Below are 25,109 nucleotides of genomic sequence, written 5' to 3' on the forward strand. Positions count from 1 at the left end.
AGAAGATCTAGAGACATAAACACACATAATGTCCCAAAAACCTCACCACACCTATTAAACCACTTTCTCTTCTCAACAATAGTGTTAGGCTCAACTTCTGTACCCATGGTCACTTTGTATAACCCTTGGTGCTTTAGGTGAATCTCCATTTATTTTTCCAACCATAGTAGTTGAATGGAGTAAGGGAAGCAATATGTTTTGGATCCATGATAAACTAGCACACCTATATTTTAAAAAATACATGTAAGATACGTTGAGAGATATCAAATTTCACAATATATAATGTTTATAAGTATGAAGAAATATCAAATTTCACAATATATAATATTCATAAGTATGAATGAAACACCACACTTTCCACATGAACAAAGAAGAGCTATGCAAGAAAATGCGTTTAACAATAAAAAGATTAAATTATAAATATGTTAGTAGAGGCATTGTGCAAGAAGATGAAAGTAAACGGAAAAAATCTTTAGAGAATTATAAGATTCAACACTTGTAACCTCGTGACATGTTGGGTCTTGCTAAGATGCCTTCAAATAGAAAATATACCAAGAGTTCCTATTTTTATAATAGCGATGACCTCAAAAATCACCTAAAACATAATTTTTATTGAATTATGAAATTTAATTGAACCATCAACACTTAGTTATCTTGAAAATGAAAAACCTTTAAAAATCAATCCTATTCAAATCTTTATACTAACTATTAAATACTAATTTTACTCTGAAAAATATGTTGCAAATGAAATCATGAATTTTGGATAAAATCACCAATTCATGAAGATAAGTACTTAATGGGAATCGAACCAACGATCACTAGTTTTAAACCCAGTTCAAATATATAACCGCATGTAATTTTTTTTCTTCTAGATTGTGTAACTAGAGACATCAATATTCATCATCTAGCTAGAAATAAATGATTGTCCAGCAGCTATAATGTGCATACTTAAACACCACTATATTTTTTTTTTAGAAAATCAATTACATGGATGGTATGTTAAGTATTATCTCTGCGAGGATTTTTTTAAATCATTTGTGTGCTTTGTTTATGCTTCCACACTCGCATGCGTGTCCACCAAAGGGTGAGTCCTAGAGTCTAGTAATACCTGTCAGTTGAATTTACCTAAAAAATGTCCATTGCCTCTCCAACAAATCCATTTTGTGCTTATCCTGCAACATTTGTGTACCATAAGATGACAATTTTTTGGGGCATTCTGTCAAATGTTTCACATGCTTGCTTAGGTCGCGCATGGGAAAGGGATGAAATTTGGCTCCACATTACAAACCACAAGGCCCTCAAGAATAGATCTCAAAGGCAAGAAATTCCGAAAAGTCAGATTGGCATTTTTATCTTAATAGATCTCAAAGGCAAGAAATTCCGAAAAGTCAGATTGGCATTTTTATCTTAGTAAATGAATTGGCCAATACACATACCCTCGACAATGATGAATAGCTCCTTCTATTGCCAATAGAATGAGGTATCTCTATTAGAGCGAATTTAGGATCAATTTGGGATTGTGGTTCCACGCTCCACTATCATTCATTTCATTCTCACACCTGGTCGCCCGTCTTACTTTTAGTTACTTCTAACGCTTCATATTCTTGTTCGCTAATTTCAACACTAGTGAAAACATCAAATTTATTGTAAAAAGGTTTAAACCGTCAGCAAAATGTCAATTTAACATTGAAAGCTATTTATTGACACATGTTTTTGATGCAGTGTAGATGCCGTACGTATCTATTCTGGTTTCAAAACGGCAGTACGAATTGACTAACACGCGTGTTAGTTGTGCGTTTTACACCGTCAATTTTGCAATAAACCGCTGCAATTGACTAACACGTCGCTATCATGCTGTACGAAAGGTCTGTTTTGGAGCCAGACTAGCTTCGGTCGTAGATGCCTCTCATCATAATTATGAAAAATAGTACAGAAATGGATTAATATGTAACTATATATCCTCTTAATGTCAAAATTTTTCACTTGAATCACAAGAAAAATCAACTGATTTGCACATTTTCCAAGAAAATGATGCAAACTGACAAGAGTTAGATATTTGAGTACCTGATGAATATTTTGTAAAAAAGGACCTAAGATCTAGATTGATGACCCTGAGAACTTTTTGATAGTATCTGGTTTTCAGAAAATGGAGTTTGGATTCGCAATATATAGGCTCAGAAGTGCAAAACTAAAGGCTAACTTTAGAGTCCTAACATAAAAAATTAGTGTAGAATCTGACAAAACCACCTCCAGATTCAAATTGACATTGGAACCATCTTTTCAACGATATCTTGTTTGCGCAATTTTGAGCCCATATGATAAAGTTATGGCCAAAAAATCAAGACCAAGTCATTTAGGGTTTGAGGGCTTGAAGGGTTTCCAAAAATGGAAAATTACAGAGCACACTTTGGACTGTTGGATAAAACGTTGAACCCTGTGAAGCACCTTTTAGACAATTGGACAAAAGGGTGTACCCAGATGAGACAAAATGTGCTTCATACCATTGAATAAAAGGGTGAACACTACAAAGCACCATTCAAACCATCAGATAAAAAGATGCACCTAGATCAAATAGAGCCCGCTTCAAATCGCTGATGCAAAGCATAATTAAGACCATTAGACAAAAGGGTGTAGAAAGTAATTAAAGGACCTAATTAATAAATAATTAGATAAATGTCCTAATTATTCCAACACTACTTATAGATTTTAACTTGTACATGTGGATTTGAATGTTAGTGAATTAAAAATATGGAATACTTCATCTATGAGGGGGTGGTATTGGGTGGTATTTTATAGACAATGTATAAGAGTATTCTAGACAAGGAATGTTCTCTATTAGATAAACCCTTGCTATTGAATTAATGGTAATAAACACATATTAAATACAATAGAATATCATGCAATATGTTCAGTCATTTAAATATATGCTAATTATGCAATGCTAATGCTTGGTGACGCTTCTTAAATGGTATTGTAGTTTTTGAATGAAGGATTTTAGAAGGATAACAATGAATTAAGGTCCATTATTCTATACAACACCCCAATGTGCAATTTGAAGTATTGTGTGCCTTAGTTGGTTCATAATGATTAATTAGAAATAAGGGAAACATCTACAATTTGAAATTTGAAATTAAAAAATTTATGACCTTATTTGACATATATAGATTTGATGTAGATCAATTTCACAAATATGAAAAATGACATGAGATTAATAATAAATAAAATGAGTACTACATTGAGCATGTGAAAATAACATCAAATTAAGAGTAATTACCATCTTCCACAAAAAGGTATAAAAAATTATTAAAAAAACCACCTAATCAAAATACCCAACAAAAACAAATAAATTAAAAATGAATGAATTTGCAAAAACATTTCTGATCTCTCTCACTTTCTCTCTTGTCTTGACGATAGATCATAGTGTTTGATCCAAAACATTTACAACAACAAAATCTACACAATTAAATCCAAAAAAATAACAAACAAAACAGAATCTCATTCTAAATTTCCTCTTATAGCAGCATTAATATCTATTATTTATTTATTTATTCCCACCTGTTCGATGTTAATACCCCCAATTCAGTTACCACGCCTATTCAACCATAAGTTACTCCATTAGGCACGTTAAATCTCGGAGTTACCCACCATCGAGGAATTTCCTTTATTCTTTTTCGGGAATTCAGCGGACCAGAGCTGGGAAAAAGATAAAAGCTTTACGTATTTGCAGAACTCTCAGCGTGAAGGCAAGAAGACCTAGCTTGTCCGAAACTGCTCCAAACCCTAGCTATGTCTTATATTGTACAGGCGCCTGCATTTTTGGATAGGAGATGCTTTGTAGGGCACGTTGCTTGCATCTTTCCCGTTGGTCGTATGAACGGGAGATGGAGTAGCAATGCCTATTATGCACTAGGTAGGCGTGGAATCAGCTGCAGAGTAATCAATGGTAGCCGTAATAGTGTAGCAGGTTCAAGTATCACATCTTGGTTGCCGATAGATCCTGTCCCGCAGAGCGACGATGCTGCCTATGGCGGGTGGTCTCATGGTGGAATTACTATTCAAACTGAAAAACGAAAAGGTACTTTAATTAACTCCCGCATTCTTAAGAACTTATCGCCTTCACACCGAAGCCTTATTTAGGTCATATTTGTAATAATTAATTACGTAATAGAGTAAAGGTCAATATGCAAAAATCGTGGGAAGTTAAAGGGATGAAACTTCTTTTGGTTGATGAGTCTTGCTCAGATAAAAAAAAGTAGGATAGATATGTTTTACATGTTGAAATTTAATGTTTAAAGCTAAAAAAAATTGAAATTTACTATTGAAATCCTAAATGTTAGCCAATTCTATAAGCTTATGTAGATTTTGTCCAAGGCTAGTGCGATGGTAATGGGGTCACTTGTTTGAGCACGACCCAGGTTTGAATTCCGCACCTTATTAATGATGGCCAAGCAAGATAATTTGGCGTGTGAAATTCACCTTTAAGAGTCAGCAAGGCCATTGATTTCTGTTTATATGTTATTCAAAATCATTACCTCATGACTATTCTGAGTTGTAAACCCAAACTTGCTAATCCACCTACATCGAGAGAACATAAGCAAAAATGTGGCTGCATTGTCGTGTGACAATTATCGATCTTCAGTCACGCTTTACGGATCTTAATAATGTGGTCCAAACTAAACGTGACCCAGGTCTTCTAAATTCTAAGATCGTGGTTTAAACTAATCGTGACCCAGGATTTGCAGTTAATGTGGTCCAAGCTAAACGTGACTTATTGGTTAATGTTCTTTTTCTGAAGTTTTTCTAGTTTGTTACCTAGGTTTTGGAATTTTCTGACAAAATAGCAAATTTGCTAAAGGAAAGGGTCCATGAGGCATATTCCTGTTTGACTGTAAATAAAATATTTAGCAAGGTTTGCGAATTTACCTTTTATGAAGTGAGATCTAGCCGGCTATTAGAGTTTTCTGATTGTTTAAAAAATGTGATAAATTCAAATGCATTTATTGCATCTTTGAAGGAATTAGAATTTAACAACATCAGTTGTGAAAGGGCAGGTGTAGTTGGAGAGATATTTATTTTTAGATTATAATTTACTTGAGTGCTGTTGCAAAATACTTCCAATTTTGATAAACTAACTTATTCAGCTAACTGAATTCTGCCACAGTCAATAACAATGCTGACAGGTGATTAACTAAATTAGATAACTGATAAATGTAATACTTAATAACCTAGTCATGGACAAAACGTTGCAAAATTGCAACAACAATTTTTTTGGAACAATGGAAGGTGCACAATATGCACACAATGTATAGTTGCCATGTGTGGCATCACATGATACCAGAGACACATTGAAGAACACATCGACAATGTACAAAGAATGGGGAAGTAAAATAAATACATGAATAGTGATTGGGTGGTATGCACCTTCATGTGATACACCCTACATGAAGTACTATGGAAATGGTATGGCGTTAATGTGGTTAATACCTCAAGGGAGCTGCATCCAAAGTGAGACATAAAAAGGCCATGTCTAACTTCAACATTAAGCTAATACACATGCATCATAAGCAATTGAATAGACCAAAGATAAAAAGTACTATTTTGTAACTTGTTGATAAGGCATGATGAGACATTACATATGTTGCATTGCAAAGCATGCTTGTGCTCTAAGTCACCAGGTTCGAATTCGAATTCGAAGTTCAACAGCTTTGAAATTCGAATGAAGTTCGATGAGGAAAAAATTCGAAATGTATAAAATTCGAATTAAATTTGCCATGTGTAATTTTTTTAAATTTTTAATAAATATATGTAATATATCTATACTATTATATTAAATTCTTCCTAATTGAAATTAAAATTGAAAAATCAATTAATTGAGCAATTAATTTTTCAATATTATTTTCCAGAAATAAAAATTATTTATAACACGTCATCTTTATACATTACTAAACTAAATTAAAATTATTGGAAATAAAAATATATTATGAATTTATAACACATCATCTTTATACATTACTAAATTAAAAATACATCTATCATAATTTTAATACATTATCTTCGGGGTGGGGGGCTCACCACAACTAAAGTATATCGAGCCTTTAATCATTATCTTTATATATTAATAAATATGTTTAACGAATACGGAGCAATATTTCATCAAATCGATGGTTTTCACCCATTCCTCTCGCCACTGAAGAGTAATCTCCTTTCCACGTTTCGTTGATCCTGCGGACGTGGCGGACGTGGCGGACTGCAACTCCCGGCAACTCCCGTGGGCGCCAAGCGAACTGTAACTCCTGTGGGCGCAGGGCGGACTGGGCGACTCCCGCGGGCAATGGCGACTCCCGTGAACGTGGCGGACTGGTAGCAGTTGCTAGCGTGGGCAATGGCGACTACCGTGGTGCCCTATTTATTAAAACTGCGACGAAACCCTAAAACGCAAGCGAAAAAAACCTTTTTCGGCAACCCTAAACTGTAATTCGAATTTTTTAGGGTTTTTGCAGAATGTTTCAAGTTCAGCGAATTTCAAACTTCAAGGTTGAAATTCGGCCGAACCTGGTGACTTAGCTTGTGCTAACCGTCCAAGCAATTTTCCTCAAGACATAACAAATATAACATAAACATAACTTTTCCTTTTTTCAAGTTAGCAAGAAGTAGGGATAGAGATTACAAGATTAAGTGATTACTACTCTAAGGTCTAAATAACTCAATGAGCATGATAGATCAATGACGAATTTCTAAATCATTTCATTTCCTTTAGAAAGTATAATCAAAAGATAATATGACATGGTCTATGCTAGTCCATTTCAACTCAACAAGAGATTAGTGTAGAGGATATATCATGAACAATTACCTTTAAAATTAAATCGATAGACGATTTGTTTAGAGAACAAACTAACACATTACTTCTTAGAAAGTAAAAATGACTATTATTCTTTCAAACATGCACTCCAAGAAACCAGAAAGAGAGAGAGAGAGAATCTACTGTCAAATGTTGAATGGGAATCGATCTACTTTCAAATGTTAAATGGGAAAAGGATGGGAAAGAGTTTGCTTTTCCATTCACTAGTTCAAAACCTAGACACTCTTGATAAGGTCCTATTGTGTAAATTTTTGTTTCCATTCTCTAAACATGCTACTCTTGCACCGATTTAAAATGGAACAAATTGAAACAGGAGTACAAGCAACGTTAACCATAATAGAGGTACCTTGCAACTAAATTCAACAAAAAGTGAGGAAAACATTAGGTGATAAAATTATTGTTATAATACTATAGGGAGTTGAAACAGGAGTACAAGCAACGTTAACCATAATAGAGGTACCTTGCAACTAAATTCAACAAAAAGTGAGGAAAACATTAGGTGATAAAATTATTGTTATAATACTATAGGGAGTGTTTGTTGCTTCCATAGGTGGTGAACTATATGTGAGCTAGTTTTAGGATTGCATTTATTGCAATGAACTCTTAGTCGCCGGGGTAGGGAACAAGAAGATCAATGTTGCCAAGGGGAGAGTGCTAAAACCAAAGGCCAATAACGAGAACACAAAATGGGAATGACATTCACATTGAACCTACACTTTGATTCATTTTAAGGGAGGTGAAAAATCAAGATTACAACACACACAACATGAAAATAGCAATTTAAGAGGATAAGCGTGGATTTATCATACTCTTCAAAATACAAGAAGACTCATTCTCAAACAACCTTAAGAACATAATGAAAACATATTCTAACCAAAAACACCTCTGAAAAATTCTTTCAATATCAACACACCACATTAGAGCATTCTTTTCTTTGCACTAAGAAAGCAAGGAATAACGACAAAACATGAAGGCATGAAGGCTACTTTTCAAGGTAGCTTGGAGAGATTCCTCTTCCTTGTTTGAATCTTGCTCTTCTGTAATATCCCCAATGGGATCTGAAAATTCTGTAATCAAATTTCTGGTTTCTGCCCTAGATTTCTGCTCAAAACCCTAATTTCTGATTTTATTTTCTGCCCTTAAACAAATAATTACAGTGAACATAAACATGCCCAAACATGACAAATAATGATGGCAAGTGATACTACAAGTTGATACACAATGTAGGGCAACCAAATTGAAACAACAAATCTGATTCTCTGAATTAAACCTTTCTGCTACAAACTGAAAGTTGTGATCTGATTTTTACAACAGATTCTAGGGCACGACCTGCCAAACAATGCCCAGAATTTCTGCACTATAAATCAGACTTATAAAGTGTGGCTGTTCATACCAAATACATGCAAATTAGAAGGCAAATGATAAACCCTAGGTGGGCGAATTCTCCAAGAGATGTGCGTAGGGTTTGCTGCTTGAAACCGCCTCCAAAACAAGTGAAAATGCCATCAAAGATGTGCGCTCCAAATCTGCCCGTGTGGCGCTCGAGTATGGGGAAACCCTAATACAACAAACTCCACAATGCCACCCAGGGCTGCTCCAAAATAGATCTTCAAATCTGAATATGCAATGTAGCTTTCCAAATGACGCCAATGAAGTATGATTAGGTCTCCGTGATGAAACCTCCACAAGGATGAGCTAGGGTTTCGTCCAACTCACCACATTCCTAAGGATTTTCATCCTTGGAATGAAGGCTAGCAATATTGTAGTCAACTGAGATAAAACTCCCAAGAAATAAATGATATCTCAATACTCTCAAACACTTTTTATTTATAACCCTCCCAAAATAGACTCCTCAAGGTCGACCTTCCACATTTTATTTTTAAATGTTCTTCAAAAAGTAGGTCGGCTAGGAAGATTGAGTCGGTTAGGCAGATTTATTTAATATTACAGTACTTTATTTAATTAAAATAGCCGACAAATAGGCTGGCCGACCAACCCTTAATTGGGGACATCACATTCACACACATGCCAAGCTTGTAAAATGCCAAAATAACCATGAAAATCCCCAAACACATAAAAATGATTAGTTTTTCAAGAACTTTTTCCTTGAACCAAAATCTCGAAATTTGAAAAGTGAATAGATCCAATTAGCCTCACAAATTCTAAAGAGCATGGCTTACATGGGAGTGACATACACCCATCCAGACCAGGACACACGGTCTCCCACTTGCACACACAACCACTTCTTACAAACATAAATGATAATCCATGCCTTTCATGTGCTCCCACATGGCAATGTATAATGGAGTGGAGTGTACTCCACACACTCCACTTGTAAGGACCCTTGAGAAGAGAAGAGGGTTGACTTGAGTCACTCACTTTCAACTTCTTGCTTCATAATGGCATTTTCTTCCTTGGATGGTTGGGTGAGAAACAAACTCATCCAACACTCCAAAGACAACCCTTAATAGGTACCTTACCCATTGTTGCTTGCCCAAGTCAGCTATTTTCACTTGAAAATACATAAAATTCACATTTTACACTCTTTTCAAAATGGCCCTAAGTGCAATCCGAGCTTGCACTCAAAAGCCTCATTCACAAAATCAGATATATCAAAACATAAGAAATTTGCATAATGAAAATCAGTAAATGCAGTATAAATATTTGGATATAAACAAGATTAATCACAAGGGGTCCTATTCCATTCATAGACCAAGATGATTTTTAGAATTGGGAATCATTATGAAGCAAAGTTCCCAGACTCGAACTCGGCTCTGATTCGGCAAGGCTGACTCGGCTCGTGACTCGGCTCGAACTCGGCAATGACTCGGCAAAATAAGAAAACCCTTGAAATTTAGAGATTTTTAACGATTTAAAACTTGTTTCATACACCCATTATTGAATTAAGCTTAAAGACACTATAACATCATCAAATAGAAGCTAATTTGATCACATACATAAACATACATCCATCACATGCGTAGAAATGTAAATTGTAGCTGAAGGAATTAGTAAACATAGATATATAGAGTTATAAATGTTGTCCAATGTATGTAAAATCCATGACTTCAAATGTTCCCAAACATATATGTAACTGTAAAGTGTAAACAAAAACAAGTGTATGGCTCAGGCTCTGGCTCAGCCTCGTCTATCTGCCTCCTAGAAAGGTGTCTAAGGTAGGTCCTGGATGATTGAGTAGCCATAGTCTCTGCCCGTGATGTGCCAGTCTGAGTAGCCATAGGTGCTGTGCCTGATCGTGCTCTATCCTGCTCCTCTGCCATAGCCACAGCCTTAGCCTCTCTGTTTGCCTGGCCAATCCCTTTTAGGGTTATAAGAAAGGGAAATGGCAAAAAAAATCATTAAAAAATGTTATGTTTTTTTTGTTTTTTTGACTGCACTTTTTTAAGTGACGCCGGCCAGGTCACGACTCTCGGACTCGGCGAGTCAGGGAGTGACTTGTTGACTCTGTGAGTCAGGCGAGTCACGCCCCCTGACCCGTGCGAGCTCGGGTCAGGGTCACCGTGACCCGACAGGGGTCACCCGGCCCTCTGATTCGCGTGACTCGCCACGAGTCACAAAACTCTAATATGAAGTTCCCATTACCTCATGAAGTGAAGTGAGAAGGATAATTAGGGTTCTTAATTGATCTCTCCTTCTCTTGTTGGCCAACCTTTGAAAATGCCTGCACACTTGATTTGCACATCAAATACATTGAGAATAGATAGTCAAATCAACACAATAAATTTACACTCTTCACCTTCAATAATTTAGATCAATCACGTACCTAGAGATTAAATTCATCATCCTTGTAATATTGGAATCATGGCTTAACATGATTAATTCCATCATATTACACTCATCCATTGCCCAATATTAATTCTCCTATATTTCTTCTAAAACATTATCTATATGCAAATCACAACCTTAATATTTATATGAAAAAATATCAACATTTCATTAAACATTCATGTCAATCTCTACACAACATTTGTCATCCATTTATGTTGTACTCAAGTCAATCAAACATTTAAATACTCAAGTCAATGAGTGTATCCCTTATCTTTCCAACAACATATGGTGGGCCATGATTAATGGCTATATCGTCAGATCTCCTCCTTGGAAAAGGAAATCAATGTTGTGGTAGGAGGAGGGGTGGAAGATGTAGCATTGGCCTTAGTAGCGTCCAGAAAAGCATATTCATATGATGTATCTTCATGTTCAACATATTCATCACCTAAGTCAAGGTTTGAATTCAAACTCAAATTCGGCAACAATAAAATTCAGATGAAGTTCGACAAGGGTAAAAAATTCGAAAAAAATTCGACATTAAATTCGCGTGTATAAATTTGAATTTTTTAAATATATAAATAATAAATTCATTGAAGTCAAAATAATTTAACATTTTTAAATATATTTGAAAAAAATGATCAAATTTATTATTATTATTCAAATAAAATAATATTATATTAAATTTAAAAATTAATATAAATATTTTTCATTCATTAAATTAAAATTATTAAAATAAAAAATATATTATTAATTTTTTAATACATTATAATAAACTTAAAAAACATTATAATATAAACGTCTGATTCTGATTTCTCGGAGGAGGAGGATTCAGATAATGATTCCTCGACTGATAATGAGGAAAGCTCTGACGACTCAGAGTATGAGAGGACTCTGATTTCCTTGAGGAGAAGAAGAACCCTAAGAGAGTGCTGAAGGAAAAAAGTAAAAACCAAGCCCAACCCAGGAAGAAGCAAAAGAAAACAGAGGAGATTGGCAAAGATCCGGAGGACACAGGCAAGGAACTGGAAGAGGACAAGCAAACAAGAACCCTGGAAGCTGAACAAAACCTGGAGATGGAGACTATGGAGGAGACCCTTAGGGCCGCTGACACTATTTTTGCCCTCCATATTGCTAAAGATGAACAGATAACCCCTGGTAAAGTTACTCCTTCTCCTGGTCCTCACCTCGAGGCCTTGAAGGGCTTTATGAAAACCATTGAATGGCTTATTGATGGGAATAAGAATACTATGGATGAATACAAAAAACTCTGCAACAGAGTCATGATCCTGGAGACCATTAACATTGGAGAGGGGAACACTATGGCCGATTATATCGAAGATTTGAAGAACACAATTGCCAAAGCGGAAGACATCAGAGATGCCTTTAATCCTCGGTTTGAGAAAATTGAAAAGGAGATACAGGATAGAAAAACCTTGGAGGAAACTAGCGGAAAAACGCTCTCGGATACAGTTGCCAAAGTGGACAAGATAGAGGAGTGCCTCAAGAACATTGTGGAGCAGAGTCTCAGTATTCTGAAAATCTCAGCCAACAACACCCATACCCTCATCAGCAAGCTCGATGATGAAAAGGAAACCCAGGAAATTGACCTGGATGCAGAAGGAACCGGGGAAGCCCAAGGTCCCAGAACTCGCACCTGTGGAAAGAGGAAGGAAAAGAAAGTGAATAAGGACCTGGAGGAGCTAAAAGCAGTTGGGGCGACCTATGATGAGCTGGTGACTAAGGCAAAGGATTTGCTGAAGAAAATTACTATGTAGTGTCTCCTTGGGTTCTTTGCTGTTTTTTGTTGTTTAGCTGTTTTTTCTGTTCGCTGGTTTTTTGGACCAGTTGCTTTGTATGAGGACTCTATTTTCTCAGCTTTTTATTTAACTATGTTGTAATGGTTTCGACTCCTTAAAACCTGTTTTTCAATCAATCAGAACATTATAATATAAACGTGTTTAAATTTTTAGTTTTGTAATTTATTAATATATAAATAATAAATATGTTAAATGTTATATATTAAATAATAATTATATTTTAAGCTCGCAATGGAGTTTTTCATCCATGGTGAGCTTGTAATATATTTACAATTTAATATCCATTCAAGTATACATCGTGTTTCCAAGAAACTCGTCTTTGAAGGCATTTTTAGCATTGGTATTCATTAGATTTATGGCATCTTCTCGCGCTTTGCGCATACCTTGCAATCTTGGCATTTTTCACGACGCCTTTCATTGGGTTTGTGAGGCAAAAACCTTAGTTCCAGCTTGGCGTGAGGGGATTCGCTTATTTATTTCCACCCGAGATTTGCACCTATTCTTGCAGAATATGTATCAAACGACTGAATGTATTTCAGTTTAAAAAGCCCTAGATTTGTTCCGTACGAACCTTGGGCTGAATTAGAACGAATTTTTTATATTTTATTGAAATTTGCTGTGACATAGTTCATCATTAATCACATATGTATCATGTACCTTAACATTGTTCAAATGATATGGAAAATCATTTGTGTATATTTGCAATTGGCTATTAGTAGGTGCAATTGATGGATTTTTATTGTCATTAATGCCCTCGACTTTAATCATGTTGTCATGTCCCCTCCTTGAATATATATATATATATATATATATATATATATATATATATATATATATATATATATATATATATATATATAGACCCTAAATGAAGAAATTATTATTATTATTAATTAATATAATAATTACCAATGAATGATTATTTGAAATTTATTAATTAAATATTATTATTTAATTAATATTTATTACTAATAATATCCTTGAAATATTTACAAATAAAAATAAATTAATATTATATTATGAACATAATTTAAATATTATAAATTATCAACATAATTTATATATTCAATAATAAATAATAATACATGTAAAATACAAAAGAATAGACCATGACTAATAAGAATCATTAACTGATTATTGTTAGTAACATAATAAACAAGCAAGTCTTTATCGGGCAGTAGGGCTGAAGAGACATGCCCAAACAGGTCACGTCCCAACATCCTCATGGATCGTGGCTCTTCCAAATAGATAAAGGAGGTCCCGTAGAAGATGACAGGGGGGTAGGTGGATGGAAAAGAAATATAGTCAGCAAGAGAGAGGAGTCGGGGATAATCCAGAAGAGAATCAACCGGGTAAGTCTTTTCAGAAATTAAGAAAGTAGAATATCAAATGAGTATAACAGATAATACCATTGTAACTTGGATACAGTATACAGTCATTAAGATTCTTCAGAAGTCTTAATATGTCATATTTGTATCCAGATTCCATTAGTCGGTAACTGGAATTAATCTACTAAATCGTCAGAAATCCTAGCTTGTGTAAATATGTTAATACATTCAGATTCATAAAGCGATGAATCACATGATAACGCAGTAAATAACCTTAACAGATTTGTATTCTGTATAACTGTTGTGGTAACTATCAACTACCTATAACGATAATGAGAACTAGGATTCTAATTAATAATATAGTGAAATGACAATTCTACTGGCATACCGTCAATTAGGCATTAATAAAGTTAATTTGGTATGAGTTATATTATAGGCTGCATTAATTATTATATTGAAGAATTTTTTATGGGATATTTATATGATGTTAAATATTTGGCATTTCGTCCGGTTACCCCAGTTTGGTATGAGTTTTCTGTGCATAGCTTAATAAGTGTTGTACAAAATACATACATTTCTGCTTACTTATGATTAACATTATACTGCTGTTATGATTGCTCTTATATATATCATCACAGATCAGAACAGTTCAGAACTGTTATTAAGCTGCAGGCAGTAACATATTTGTTCTTGGTGGTAGTGATGTGCCTAATATGGATGGCTTAATATATGTAGCCTGATGACGTTTGCATGCAGAATCTAATAATAATGATATTAACATAAACTATAATATGTAATTTCACATCTCCTGCACGTCAGATCTGGTCTGCCACTACAGTTACTAAGTGGAATAATGTTTGGTATTTTAGTAAATGGGCAGTAATTTATATAATCTGATTTATTTATTTATATATATATATATATAACAAGAGTTGATTAGTCAAATAATATGTTATAAAGAACTAGTCTGCAGTTAAACATATAGTGTAATACTATCTGAACATATATATATATATATATAGAAACAGTAATTTGAATGAACAAGTAAATGTGAGATTATTAATCTGATTGAATTATCAATTCAATATCAGGAAGAAGAATATGTTATCACTAATTGAATTCAGGTTAAGATAGTTTTGTCTCCTAGTCAATGCAATTTAAGTCATAAGTATGTTGAGATGGATTAATTACGGTTCAAACCGGCCTAAACCTAGTAGGGGACATTACACATGTTGTTATTAATAAGATCTTGTACCTTGTTTTTAAAATTGTGCAATATTGTGTACAAGGACCCTTGAGAAAAATTGCAAAATGGTTGATCATTGTATGTTCTTGCAAATAGTTTATTGGGATCAAATGAGCAAATTATTATAATCATTTTCCATATCATATGTCAATATGGGCTACATATATATAGCTTGAATGAAGATAACTATGTGCTCTAAAATAGCACTTATGGGTTCAACCAAATAACAAATTATGTACACACAATCAAAACAAACAAATAACAAATAAATAATCAAACAAATCTACAACAAACATATACAAATGATGGAATATCCAACATTCCCTCTGTTAGCACCTAGAAAAAATGAAGTGATCTCCCTATGTAAGGCTGTCATATAGGCTTAGAACCCCCATTATTATGCATTTTGGTCCCCATAGACTTCAGTAGTACTACCTAAATACATTTAAAGTTGTCAAAATACAAGCAACCTGTCTAATGAACAAAGCCCAACATGCAATTTTAGCAAAACACCTCGAAACAAGTAAATCGACAAGACCCCACTGAGTCATACCGATCAGACTACTACTCTTCAAACTGGCATCACAGGCACCTTTCGGGAATACATCATCATGTTACCACGATGGGAGATCCTTTTGTGAAAAAAGAACTTGCACTGTCATCGAAAAGAGACATACTGATAAACAGATAGTATTGGCGTGATAACCCTCGTTGGAGTGAGCATGGAGCAGTCAATCCGATTTCATATGTCATGCCGATACACATCCACAAGTGGAAGACTATTGGGAAGAGTCTGGCCGATGAGTTTGACATCGACAGGAGTTATAAAGACGAGGTGAGATCCTAGAAGTCAGCCCGACAGTGGAAGTCATACCGACAGAGGTACATGAAGGCGTATCGGACTGGGTCACTTCGATACGAATAGCGGACAAGCTGGGTGAATCGGCAAGATCGATACCATCGGGATGAAACCATGAGAGACAGGCCGACTGAGTACGTCACCCCGACAGAGGAAGATGTCAAATGTGCTGATGTATAGCTAGGTCGGATCCCTTGGGTGGGCCAACCTAGTCAACCAAATTGCTAATGGGTCTTCGACCTTAGCAATTTGCCTTTGTGTTGGGCTCTATTTGAGCGGGTTATAGGTCAGCCCTATAATTGTAACATGTAAAGGACTTCATGTAAGGTGTGGCCCCCATTTGGACAAATTAATGTAACTTGTAATATGATTTGGGTCAGCCCCTGCCTGTGCGACTTGGGTTATGTACAAATGTAATGTGTTATAAGGGCCAACCCAAATGTGTCTTGCATATAGGGCATGACCTATATTAATGTATAACGTGTGGACCTAATTCAGTTTGGCGCCACCTCTAATACATTTGATTGTAATTTAATATATGCTAGCTGACTTGAAGAATTAAAGGTTAAGTCGCCTATAAGTACAAAGTACTTATCATTGTTCATATCATCCTTTCAGTGAACTATCTCTGCAATACATCAGTGAATTTGTTCTTATCTTCAGCAAAGTATATTTGCATTAGGACATTAGCCTATAACAGCAGATTGAGATCTTGAAGTCAGCGAACCTGATCAAGGAGAGGCGAATCTATTCTATGCTATGCAAATTTCATTTAGGAGAAGTGAATCTCTTCTTTTTGCTGAGTGAACTCCATATCGAGCTGGCGATCTTGTGTTTCAGACTGCTGAACCTGCTAAGGACAGATCTGTTATTATACTGTGCAAGATAAGTTGTCCTAAGTGCCTGCCATTGTAATTATCTGCTGACTGTGATTAATCTAATATAATCAGAGATTTCTTGCTGGGTTTTTCACCTCCAAGAGGGAGGTTTCCCAGGGTACTGCTGTGTTCTTGTGTGTTATGCTGTTATGTGTTGTAATTCTTGTCTTTGCTATTTATTTTCAGTCTGATCATTACCATAAAATCAACAAAATGCATCAGCAGGAGATCCGTTCGTGTAAAATGAAAGATTGTCTTCGTCGGCCAAACTTGCTCAAATCAGGTAGAAACATATAAAGTCAGCCCGACTCCAAGAGTCATACCGATAAGGAAACTAATGAAAGACTCTATGCCTGAGATGATGTTCATATTGACAAGATAATAGCCTTTGGCCAGAGGTTTCTTTTGTGACTCTGACAGCTATTGTCCCACCGATGATGTTTGATCGCTGTAACTCTCAGTGATTACCATAAGGGGAGGAAATCCAAGAGATAGAAGGGATCAGGGAGAGTTTCCCTGATGAGAAAAACATACCAAATTGAAAGGTCACCAAGCGAATCGGGAAGATCGCTAATTGTTAGCCCGAATCAAAGGAAGACGACCAAATGACATCCCCCATCGACAACATATTACTCAGGTCTTGGCAATGTGCAAACAAATGGCGTTACACCGATAAAAGAAGTTGTCACATCGGTTTGATAGTTCGATTTCCAAATTCATTGAAGCATTAATTGTTGTAGACGACATTAATGCTGCACAATAGGAGTGCTCTGTAAAGATATATTACAGACATTTCAGCTGGAAGCATACTAGCAAGGTATCACAAGCAGTGAAGGCGGGAGAACAAACCAGAATACTTAGGTAGTAACAAGTAAGCAATTGTGGTCTTTTTGTAACTCTGTGAAATTCATTTCAAATTGCATTTTGTCACTTAGAAGAATGGATAGCCTTGCAACATCCAAGGGAAAGAGGCAAAAGGAGGAAACTAGTAGAACGAAAGGTAAGAAGCAAAAAACATAGAAAAGAAAAACCTTCGAAGCAACCAGAAGTAATTGAATTGGAAGAGACGATTGAAGAGTGGAGGTTATGTCAAGATTTAATTGACCAATTGCCTAGTTCAGGGGTAAAGGCTAGAAGATCAGTCCAACTAGACCCTAGTGCCAATAAATTTGAGGACAAATGTCAGCATGTAGGGGATGTGTGGACTGACATTCGGGGCTATGAATTGTTTTTCTTCTACTACTGTAGGAGAACCAGTCATGAGCCCGTGTGTAACCCTTGGAGAATGAACTTAGGGAAGATAGTGGTTCCAAATGTGTTTGTAAATGTGGACTTAATCAAGCTCTTGGCCAAACATTATAACCCAGACCTCAAGGCCATATGTGACCTGCAAGGAAAACCATTTGTGCACTTATCAAAGGGTGCAATTGAGGAAGTTTTTGGGTTTGAAGATGTATGTGACTATCGGATTGTATATGAGGATCTAAACAAAGAATATTGGAGGTTAGATACTACCTACAAGGGTTGGAAACTGCCACTGTACAAACCTAGGATAGATAGAAATTTAGTGCCCCTGGAGGATGATGATGGACCACCATTCAATGTAAATTTATTTGAGAATTATTTCAAATATACATATTATTCTGTTGGACAAGTGCTAGGGGTTGATGTCCCTGAGTTTATGTCAATTGAGGCTATGGTAGTTGCTGCGGATGTCCAAAGCCACAACCCTAGAAATTTTGATTATGCAGCCTTAATTCACCGGCTAATTGACTTACCCTTGTGGCAGCCAAGAAGAACTCTTCCAAAATGTATTTCAAGCATTATTCAATTCTCATGCTTATGATCCTATAATACTATGGACATGAGAAGGGTATGTGGCCAGATGAATTGAAAATAAGGCAGCTTGATCATGAAGGTGAGCCTCTACCGGTCCAATTTGTGGACATTTATTTGGGACAACAGGTTTGCTAGGTCAAACTATGCATACTTTGAAGAATACTTTGTGAAAACCATTTTTAGAATGTTCAATCATCCATGTGACCATTCTTTATTAGAAGTGATTAAGAGATTTTTGAGACCAAAGGATTATGGTGGCCTCAAGATTGTGGAACATAATTGAGGAGATTGGTATTGCTATTTAGATGCCACCATAATCAGAGTTTATGGGTTTGAGGATACCCCTTTCATATTGCCTAAAATTTTTCCAGATAGAATTGCTTATCTTGAGATAGTGAGGCATTTGGATTTTTCTAATGTTATGCATTTGAGATCTTATGAAAAACAGTCTTTTATGCCAGCCAGTTTGTGTTTTGGTGATTTCATTGTACTTGCCAAAGAAGGATATGACCAGATTTTGGGCAGATTGATGCATTATAACATGAACAGAGCAGCACCAAGAACTGAATTTGCTCCAGAAGGATTCATTGACCATGTCAAGATAATGCAGAAGCTAAGCGGATACGACCACAAACCCTACTCCGAGGAGGATGTAATAAGAAATCTAGATGAAATGGGTGCAATCAGAGCTATAGAAAGATATAACATGGACATAGAAGCAAGAATGAAGGAGATGCAATACACACAAATCCTCTCCTCTGCTAATGAGGAGTCATCCGATGAAGAAGCTCCACCTTCTAAACCAAATAGAATTCCAATTGCCAGAATTGAGGCATATCAGCCAGTAAGAAGGGATTAGGAAGTTGGAGAGCTTGTTGAGGAAGACACTAGACAATTGGCATGTAATTTGTTTATCTCTGACGATCAATTCATTAAGACTTCAGAATTTAAATCTTTTTTTGTATAAATTAAAAGGGAAGGCCTTAAGAGAAATAGTTGACACTATCACGAACAACAATGAAGGTCAGCTATTGGGAACTTTGAAGATGGATATTGATCATGAGATGGAGACCATGACTCCTGAAAAGGGGAGAAAACTTTAAGAAGATGTAGGTGTTTTGATCTTCCCCGGGTGGGACCTGAAATCTGCATTTGTATTTGACAGTTTCCTTCACAATAGTGGTGCAAAACATAAACTGAGCCCTGCAGGTGTCACTCAAGTCTTTACTGGGTCTAGATATAACCCAGATGCAAATTCACTCTTGATTTGGGCACTCTATCCGCCAAACAAAAAGCCCACGATTGTTGACACTGAGGAGGCATTCGGGCATGTGATGACTTTCAAAGTGGGTGAGACAGACCCCGTGATCACATCTGACGTGGGCATAAATATAGCCAAATTGAATAAGGCTCAAATTCAGTTACTTATGAAAGAAAGGGACACGTATAAACTTAGCAGCAATAAATTGGTTAAGGAGATTGAGTCCTTGAGAGACATGCTCAATACTGCAGGACCAACACCAATGCTTACTCAAGGAGAAAGTTCCCAACCAAAGGACAAGTATAGCAAACTGAAAATGGAGAATCAGCAACTACAAGATCAACTGGCTAATATCAAATTTGATATAATGTCAACACTTGTCCAGAAGAGATATACTGTTATGATGACATGGATGGACAAGTGTTGGGACTACTTGTTCAAAGAACCTAGTTGCCACCATAGAACATGAAAGGTTAGAGGGTCGGTTGAAAGAAAAGCTTGATGAAGTGTAGAAAAGCAGCAGCTCCGATGCCACAGTGATAAAAGATATTGGAAGTCTGATAGAAGATCATAGGAAATATGCAAAAGAAATGATTGAAGAGTCAAGATATTTTGTCTTTGATGAGGAAAAGGAGATACCACCTTTGCTGACTGAGGATGGAAAACTAAAGGATAAAATCTGGTGGATCCAATATTGCCAAAAAGTACCTACAGGATGCTTTGAAAGCAGCCAAGAGGGGAGATCCTGATACAGTCAGCAACCATGTGGAGGAGATGATCATTGCAAAGAATGTGGCAAGGAGCACTGTGGAGGATTGGGACACTTATTTGAGCCAAAGATATGCTGATCATTTGACAAAAGTGCATATGTGCTTGATTAGAAATTAGGGTACCTAGTTGTTAAGTTAATTTCTATGTTAGTTAAGATTCAAAAGACTCTTTGAAGGGGCATGACCCCTCACTTTATTATAAGTATGTTATGTAATTATTTGAAAAGGGATCAAGAAAGACAGTTTTATATACACATTGCAAAAAACTTTTTCATTCCAGTAATAGAATTAGGGCTTCATTTCAGTTGTGCCGTGGAAGATCTTTTGTTACTAGATATCAATTCTCTATGATTTTCATTTCCAGCAAATGAATGCCATCCTAAATTCTTTTATGAAAGATTTACTTGTCATCATAATAATCTGATAAAATAACTACGTTACCCCACGTTTCCGGGACGGGGGGACGGCGGGACGAGTTTCCGGGACGGCAATTTTTTTTGCCAAATTTGGGGACGGGGGGTGGACGGTAAAGGGGACGACTATATAAAATATAGGGAAAATTTAAAATATATAGGAAAATTCTAAATGTTCATATGAAAACATGGATAAAGCATGCATCTATACATTATATTCATATGAAAACATGGATATAGCATGTGTATGATACTATGAAAACATTTTAGAATGCAAACATCGAACATACAACATTATCAATAGACTCAATACTCAATATGCACTCATAATTCAGAATTTCAATTCATTCACATTGTCAATATGCATATCATAATAGATATTAAAGAAATAACATGCAAAATGCCCAAAGGCCACACTGTTGCCATATTGTTTCGTTGTCAATTGCGATATGGAAATCAAAATAGTACTAAGTAAATACTAAAAAGCAAAGTATAATATTTATTATTTAATTTATTTTCTATTTATAAATTTTAAAATTTATAATATGAATTAATTTAAAATTATAAATATTTGATATGAATTAATAAATTTAATGTTGCCTTTTAATTTTTGATAGAGGGTCCATGTTAGAAAAATAATAAAATATAGATAGTTGTATTTTGATTTCATAACTATTCAAATTCAATAATAAAAAAATTGATAGTCGTTTTTTAAATTTTTTCAATATAGAGGGCCCATGCTAGAAAAATTAAAAAAAAAATTGAAAATACAACTTTTTTTAAAAATATTTTTCCCCAGCTCTAGATGTGGGGGACGTCTAGCCGTCCCCAATCTGTCCCAATCCGTCCCCAACCGTCCCCCCGTTTCGGGGACGTCCCCTAAAAATTTTGACAATTTGGGGACCGGGGGGGGCGTCCCCTGGCCGTCCCCAAGTCCCCAAAACGTCCTCGGGACTGGGACGTGGGTTTTCAGGTAGGGGACGCGTCCCCGGGTTTCGTAGTAAAATAAGATACATTTGTGATGACCTCATCCTTATGTTCTTGCTGGTTGGTCTTTTTAAGGAAAAGTTAAATTCAATCAGAATCATTGTTGTGGTGAATAGTAGCTCAAATAGTATTAAGAATTGGATATGTTGACAGATTCATCTAAGGGGTGGATTTAAAAATTGTCTCATAGGGTTATATGTGAGTCTAGAAGAGGGTGACTCTGTAGCCCAAAAGGGAGAAAGCACTGGTTAGTTACTTGTAAAAATTTCATTCAAAACACACATTATTTCAGATTATAGTAGGAGATATAAGTAGATACAAGAGTAGGAAGTAAGAGAATTAGAATTAAAGACAATAGAAGTTAGAAAAAGTTGAAGAGCAAGATAATTTATCTTAGAAACTTATGTCATTTTGAGATAAACACCAGAATTAGAGCATCGTGTAAAGACACAATCTGCTATAAAAAGCATAAGCCTGAAGAATTAGTTGGTGAACAGGTACACCCGCCTAGGTCCTGCAGAGCCTGAAGTGCAGGGAGTTAGCAATCCTAGGGGTTTACTCCATTCGTTGGCCAAGTTAGTTTGAGGGTTTGAACGTAGAGTTTGGCATACCCTTAGAACTTTCCAATCTGTTGATTTGGGAACCAACACCCCCCTTATTACATCATTTCTTTAATGTACTAACCAGGGAATCCGGAAAAGCTTCAAACTTCACACGTGCAAGAGGCTTGTGAAGATGTCAGCATGTTGTTCCTATGTGGAGCAGTATTGGAGTTGAATGTTATTTTGCTGAACATGTTCTTGAATGAAGTGACAGTCAACCTCAATATGCTTGGTTTGCTCATGAAACATTGGATTGCGAATAAGCTTGCGAACACTTTGATTATCACAATAGAGGACTGAAGGCTGATTTTATGGTACCTCCAATCCTTCTAATATGTTACGTAACCAAACTGCTTCACAAACTGCTACACTTGCTGCATGATATCTGCTTTTTTTGAGGAATGAGCAACTGTGGCTTGCTTCTTACATCCCCAAGAAATAGGTCTTGAACCTAGGAAGAAAACAAATCCAAAAGTGGATTTCCCATCATCAATAGAATTTGCATAATCTGCATTTGTGTACCTTGACAAGAAGAATCGATCACTCTTTTTATATTATTCCAAACCATGATTCATTGTACCTTGGATATATCTTAGTACCTGTTTAGCTGCTTTCCAATGACAGTTTTTTTGTTCTTGCATGAATCTTGATAGATAATTAACAACAAAACTAATATCTGGTTTGGTGTAAGTCAGGTAAATCAAACCTCCAATCATTTGATGATAGAGAGTTGCATTCACCTGAGGAGATGTATCAGATATAGATAACTGCAATCCTGTTTCCATAGGTGTAGACATGGGCTTGGAATCCATCAATCTGAATTTCTCAAGCAGTGTCTTGGCATATTTCATTTGAGATACAAAGATATGGTGATTAGTTTTCCATACCTCTAAGCCTAGACAATAATGTAGTAGCCCAAGATCTATCATATCAAATGCCTTCTTGAGATCATTCTTGGTTGTCTCAACCATTGCTTCTGGGCTGCCTGTGATAAATAAGTCATCAACATATGCATTAATGATCACAATATCCCCCTTTGATCCTCGAGGTAGAGATTTGGATCATATGGATGCCTAGTGAAACTATGTTGTAGTAAGTGTTCATCAATTTTGATATACCAAGCTCTAGGAGCCTGTTTGAGACCATATAGGGACTTGATTAGTTTGCATACCTTTTCTTTTTTACTAGGTGCAATATATCCCTTTGGTTGGGTCATGTAGACCTCTTCCTTAAGGTTTCTATTGAGAAATGTACTTTTTACATCCATTTGATACAATTTCCATCCAAATTGTGTAGCTAAAGCAAAAATTATTTTTAATTGTTTCAATTTTTGTTGTGGGAGCAAATGTTTCCTCATAGTCTATCCCTTCTTTTTGGGCATAACCCTTGGCTACAAGTCTATTCTTATGTTTATCCATACTACCATCTGCTTTATACTCAGTTTTGAATATCCATTTACATGCAATTGCTTTCTTACTAAGTGGTAGATCAACAAGCTCCCAAGTGTTGTTTTTCATCAAAGATTGATATTCTGCATCCATAGTCTCTTTCCAAGGCTTTGATTCCAGTGCTTCTTGAACAGTAGATGGTTCAAAATTATCAACAATTGAAGTCATCAAGGCTAGATTTACCTCATTGCGAGCCATTCTGCGAGTCCTTAGACCTAAAGTTGAAGTGTCTGGAACTCCATCTAGCTTTGCATCGCGAATGGTACTAGTATACTACTTTGGTAAAGGTTTTGTGACATTTGTGGGTGTTGATAGACTATCAATGTTCCCATCATTTTTCCCATCCATGTTGAAAATAGGAGCGCTATTTGAAGTAGGTAATGATGTGGGAGGAGAACTCGACTCACTTTTCTCATTAGAAATTACATCTCTACTAATGTATATCTTCTTTATGTTAGGATCCATAAGGCGATATGCGTTAGATTCATTACTATATTCAAGAAGAATGCATTGGATTGATTTTTCATCTAGGTATATGTGCATATAGGCAATGCATCCAAATACACGAAGATGAGAGATAGAAGGCTTTACCCTTGTCCATGCTTCTTTTGGTGTGATGCCATCAAGGGCTTTGGTTGGTGCACGATTCAAAAGATAAATTGTTGTGTACACAGCTTCAGCCCAATATGCATGTCCTAGTTGAGAATCTTTCAACATACTTTGGACCATCTCCACGATGATGTGATTTCTATGTTCAGCAACTCCATTTTGTTGAGGTGTGCATGCTGTAGTTAGTTGACGTTGAATTTCGTTTTCCTTCAGGTACGTGGAGAATTCGGTGTTGGTGTATTCCCCCTTCGATCTAAGTAGAGGACACGGACACGATGATTCATATCTTTGTCCACAAGAGTACAAAACTCTTTGAAGTAGGAAAAAGCTTCATCTTTATGCTGCAAGCAATATACCCACATTTTTCTTGTGTATTCATCAACAAAAAGCTAAAAGTACCTATA

At 35.9% G+C, this 25,109-nt stretch overlaps 1 protein-coding gene across 2 annotated transcripts in view; it reads left to right on the forward strand.

Annotated features, from left to right (window-relative positions):
• Nucleotides 1–3,554: 3,554 nt before the first annotated feature.
• The window catches only part of LOC131030497 (uncharacterized), a 136,442-nt gene continuing 114,887 nt past the window's right edge, over nucleotides 3,555–25,109 (forward strand). Inside the window, exon 1 of one of the 2 annotated variants that reach the window (XM_057961344.2) lies at nucleotides 3,555–4,075. In XM_057961344.2, the coding sequence (XP_057817327.2) occupies nucleotides 3,787–4,075 (289 nt within the window). In that variant the 5' untranslated portion in view covers nucleotides 3,555–3,786. The remainder of the gene's footprint in view (nucleotides 4,076–25,109) is intronic. The other variant, XM_057961342.2, reaches the window with a different exon arrangement.

Source organism: Cryptomeria japonica, chromosome 2 (assembly GCF_030272615.1).
Source record: "Cryptomeria japonica chromosome 2, Sugi_1.0, whole genome shotgun sequence".
Lineage (NCBI taxonomy): Eukaryota > Viridiplantae > Streptophyta > Pinopsida > Cupressales > Cupressaceae > Cryptomeria > Cryptomeria japonica.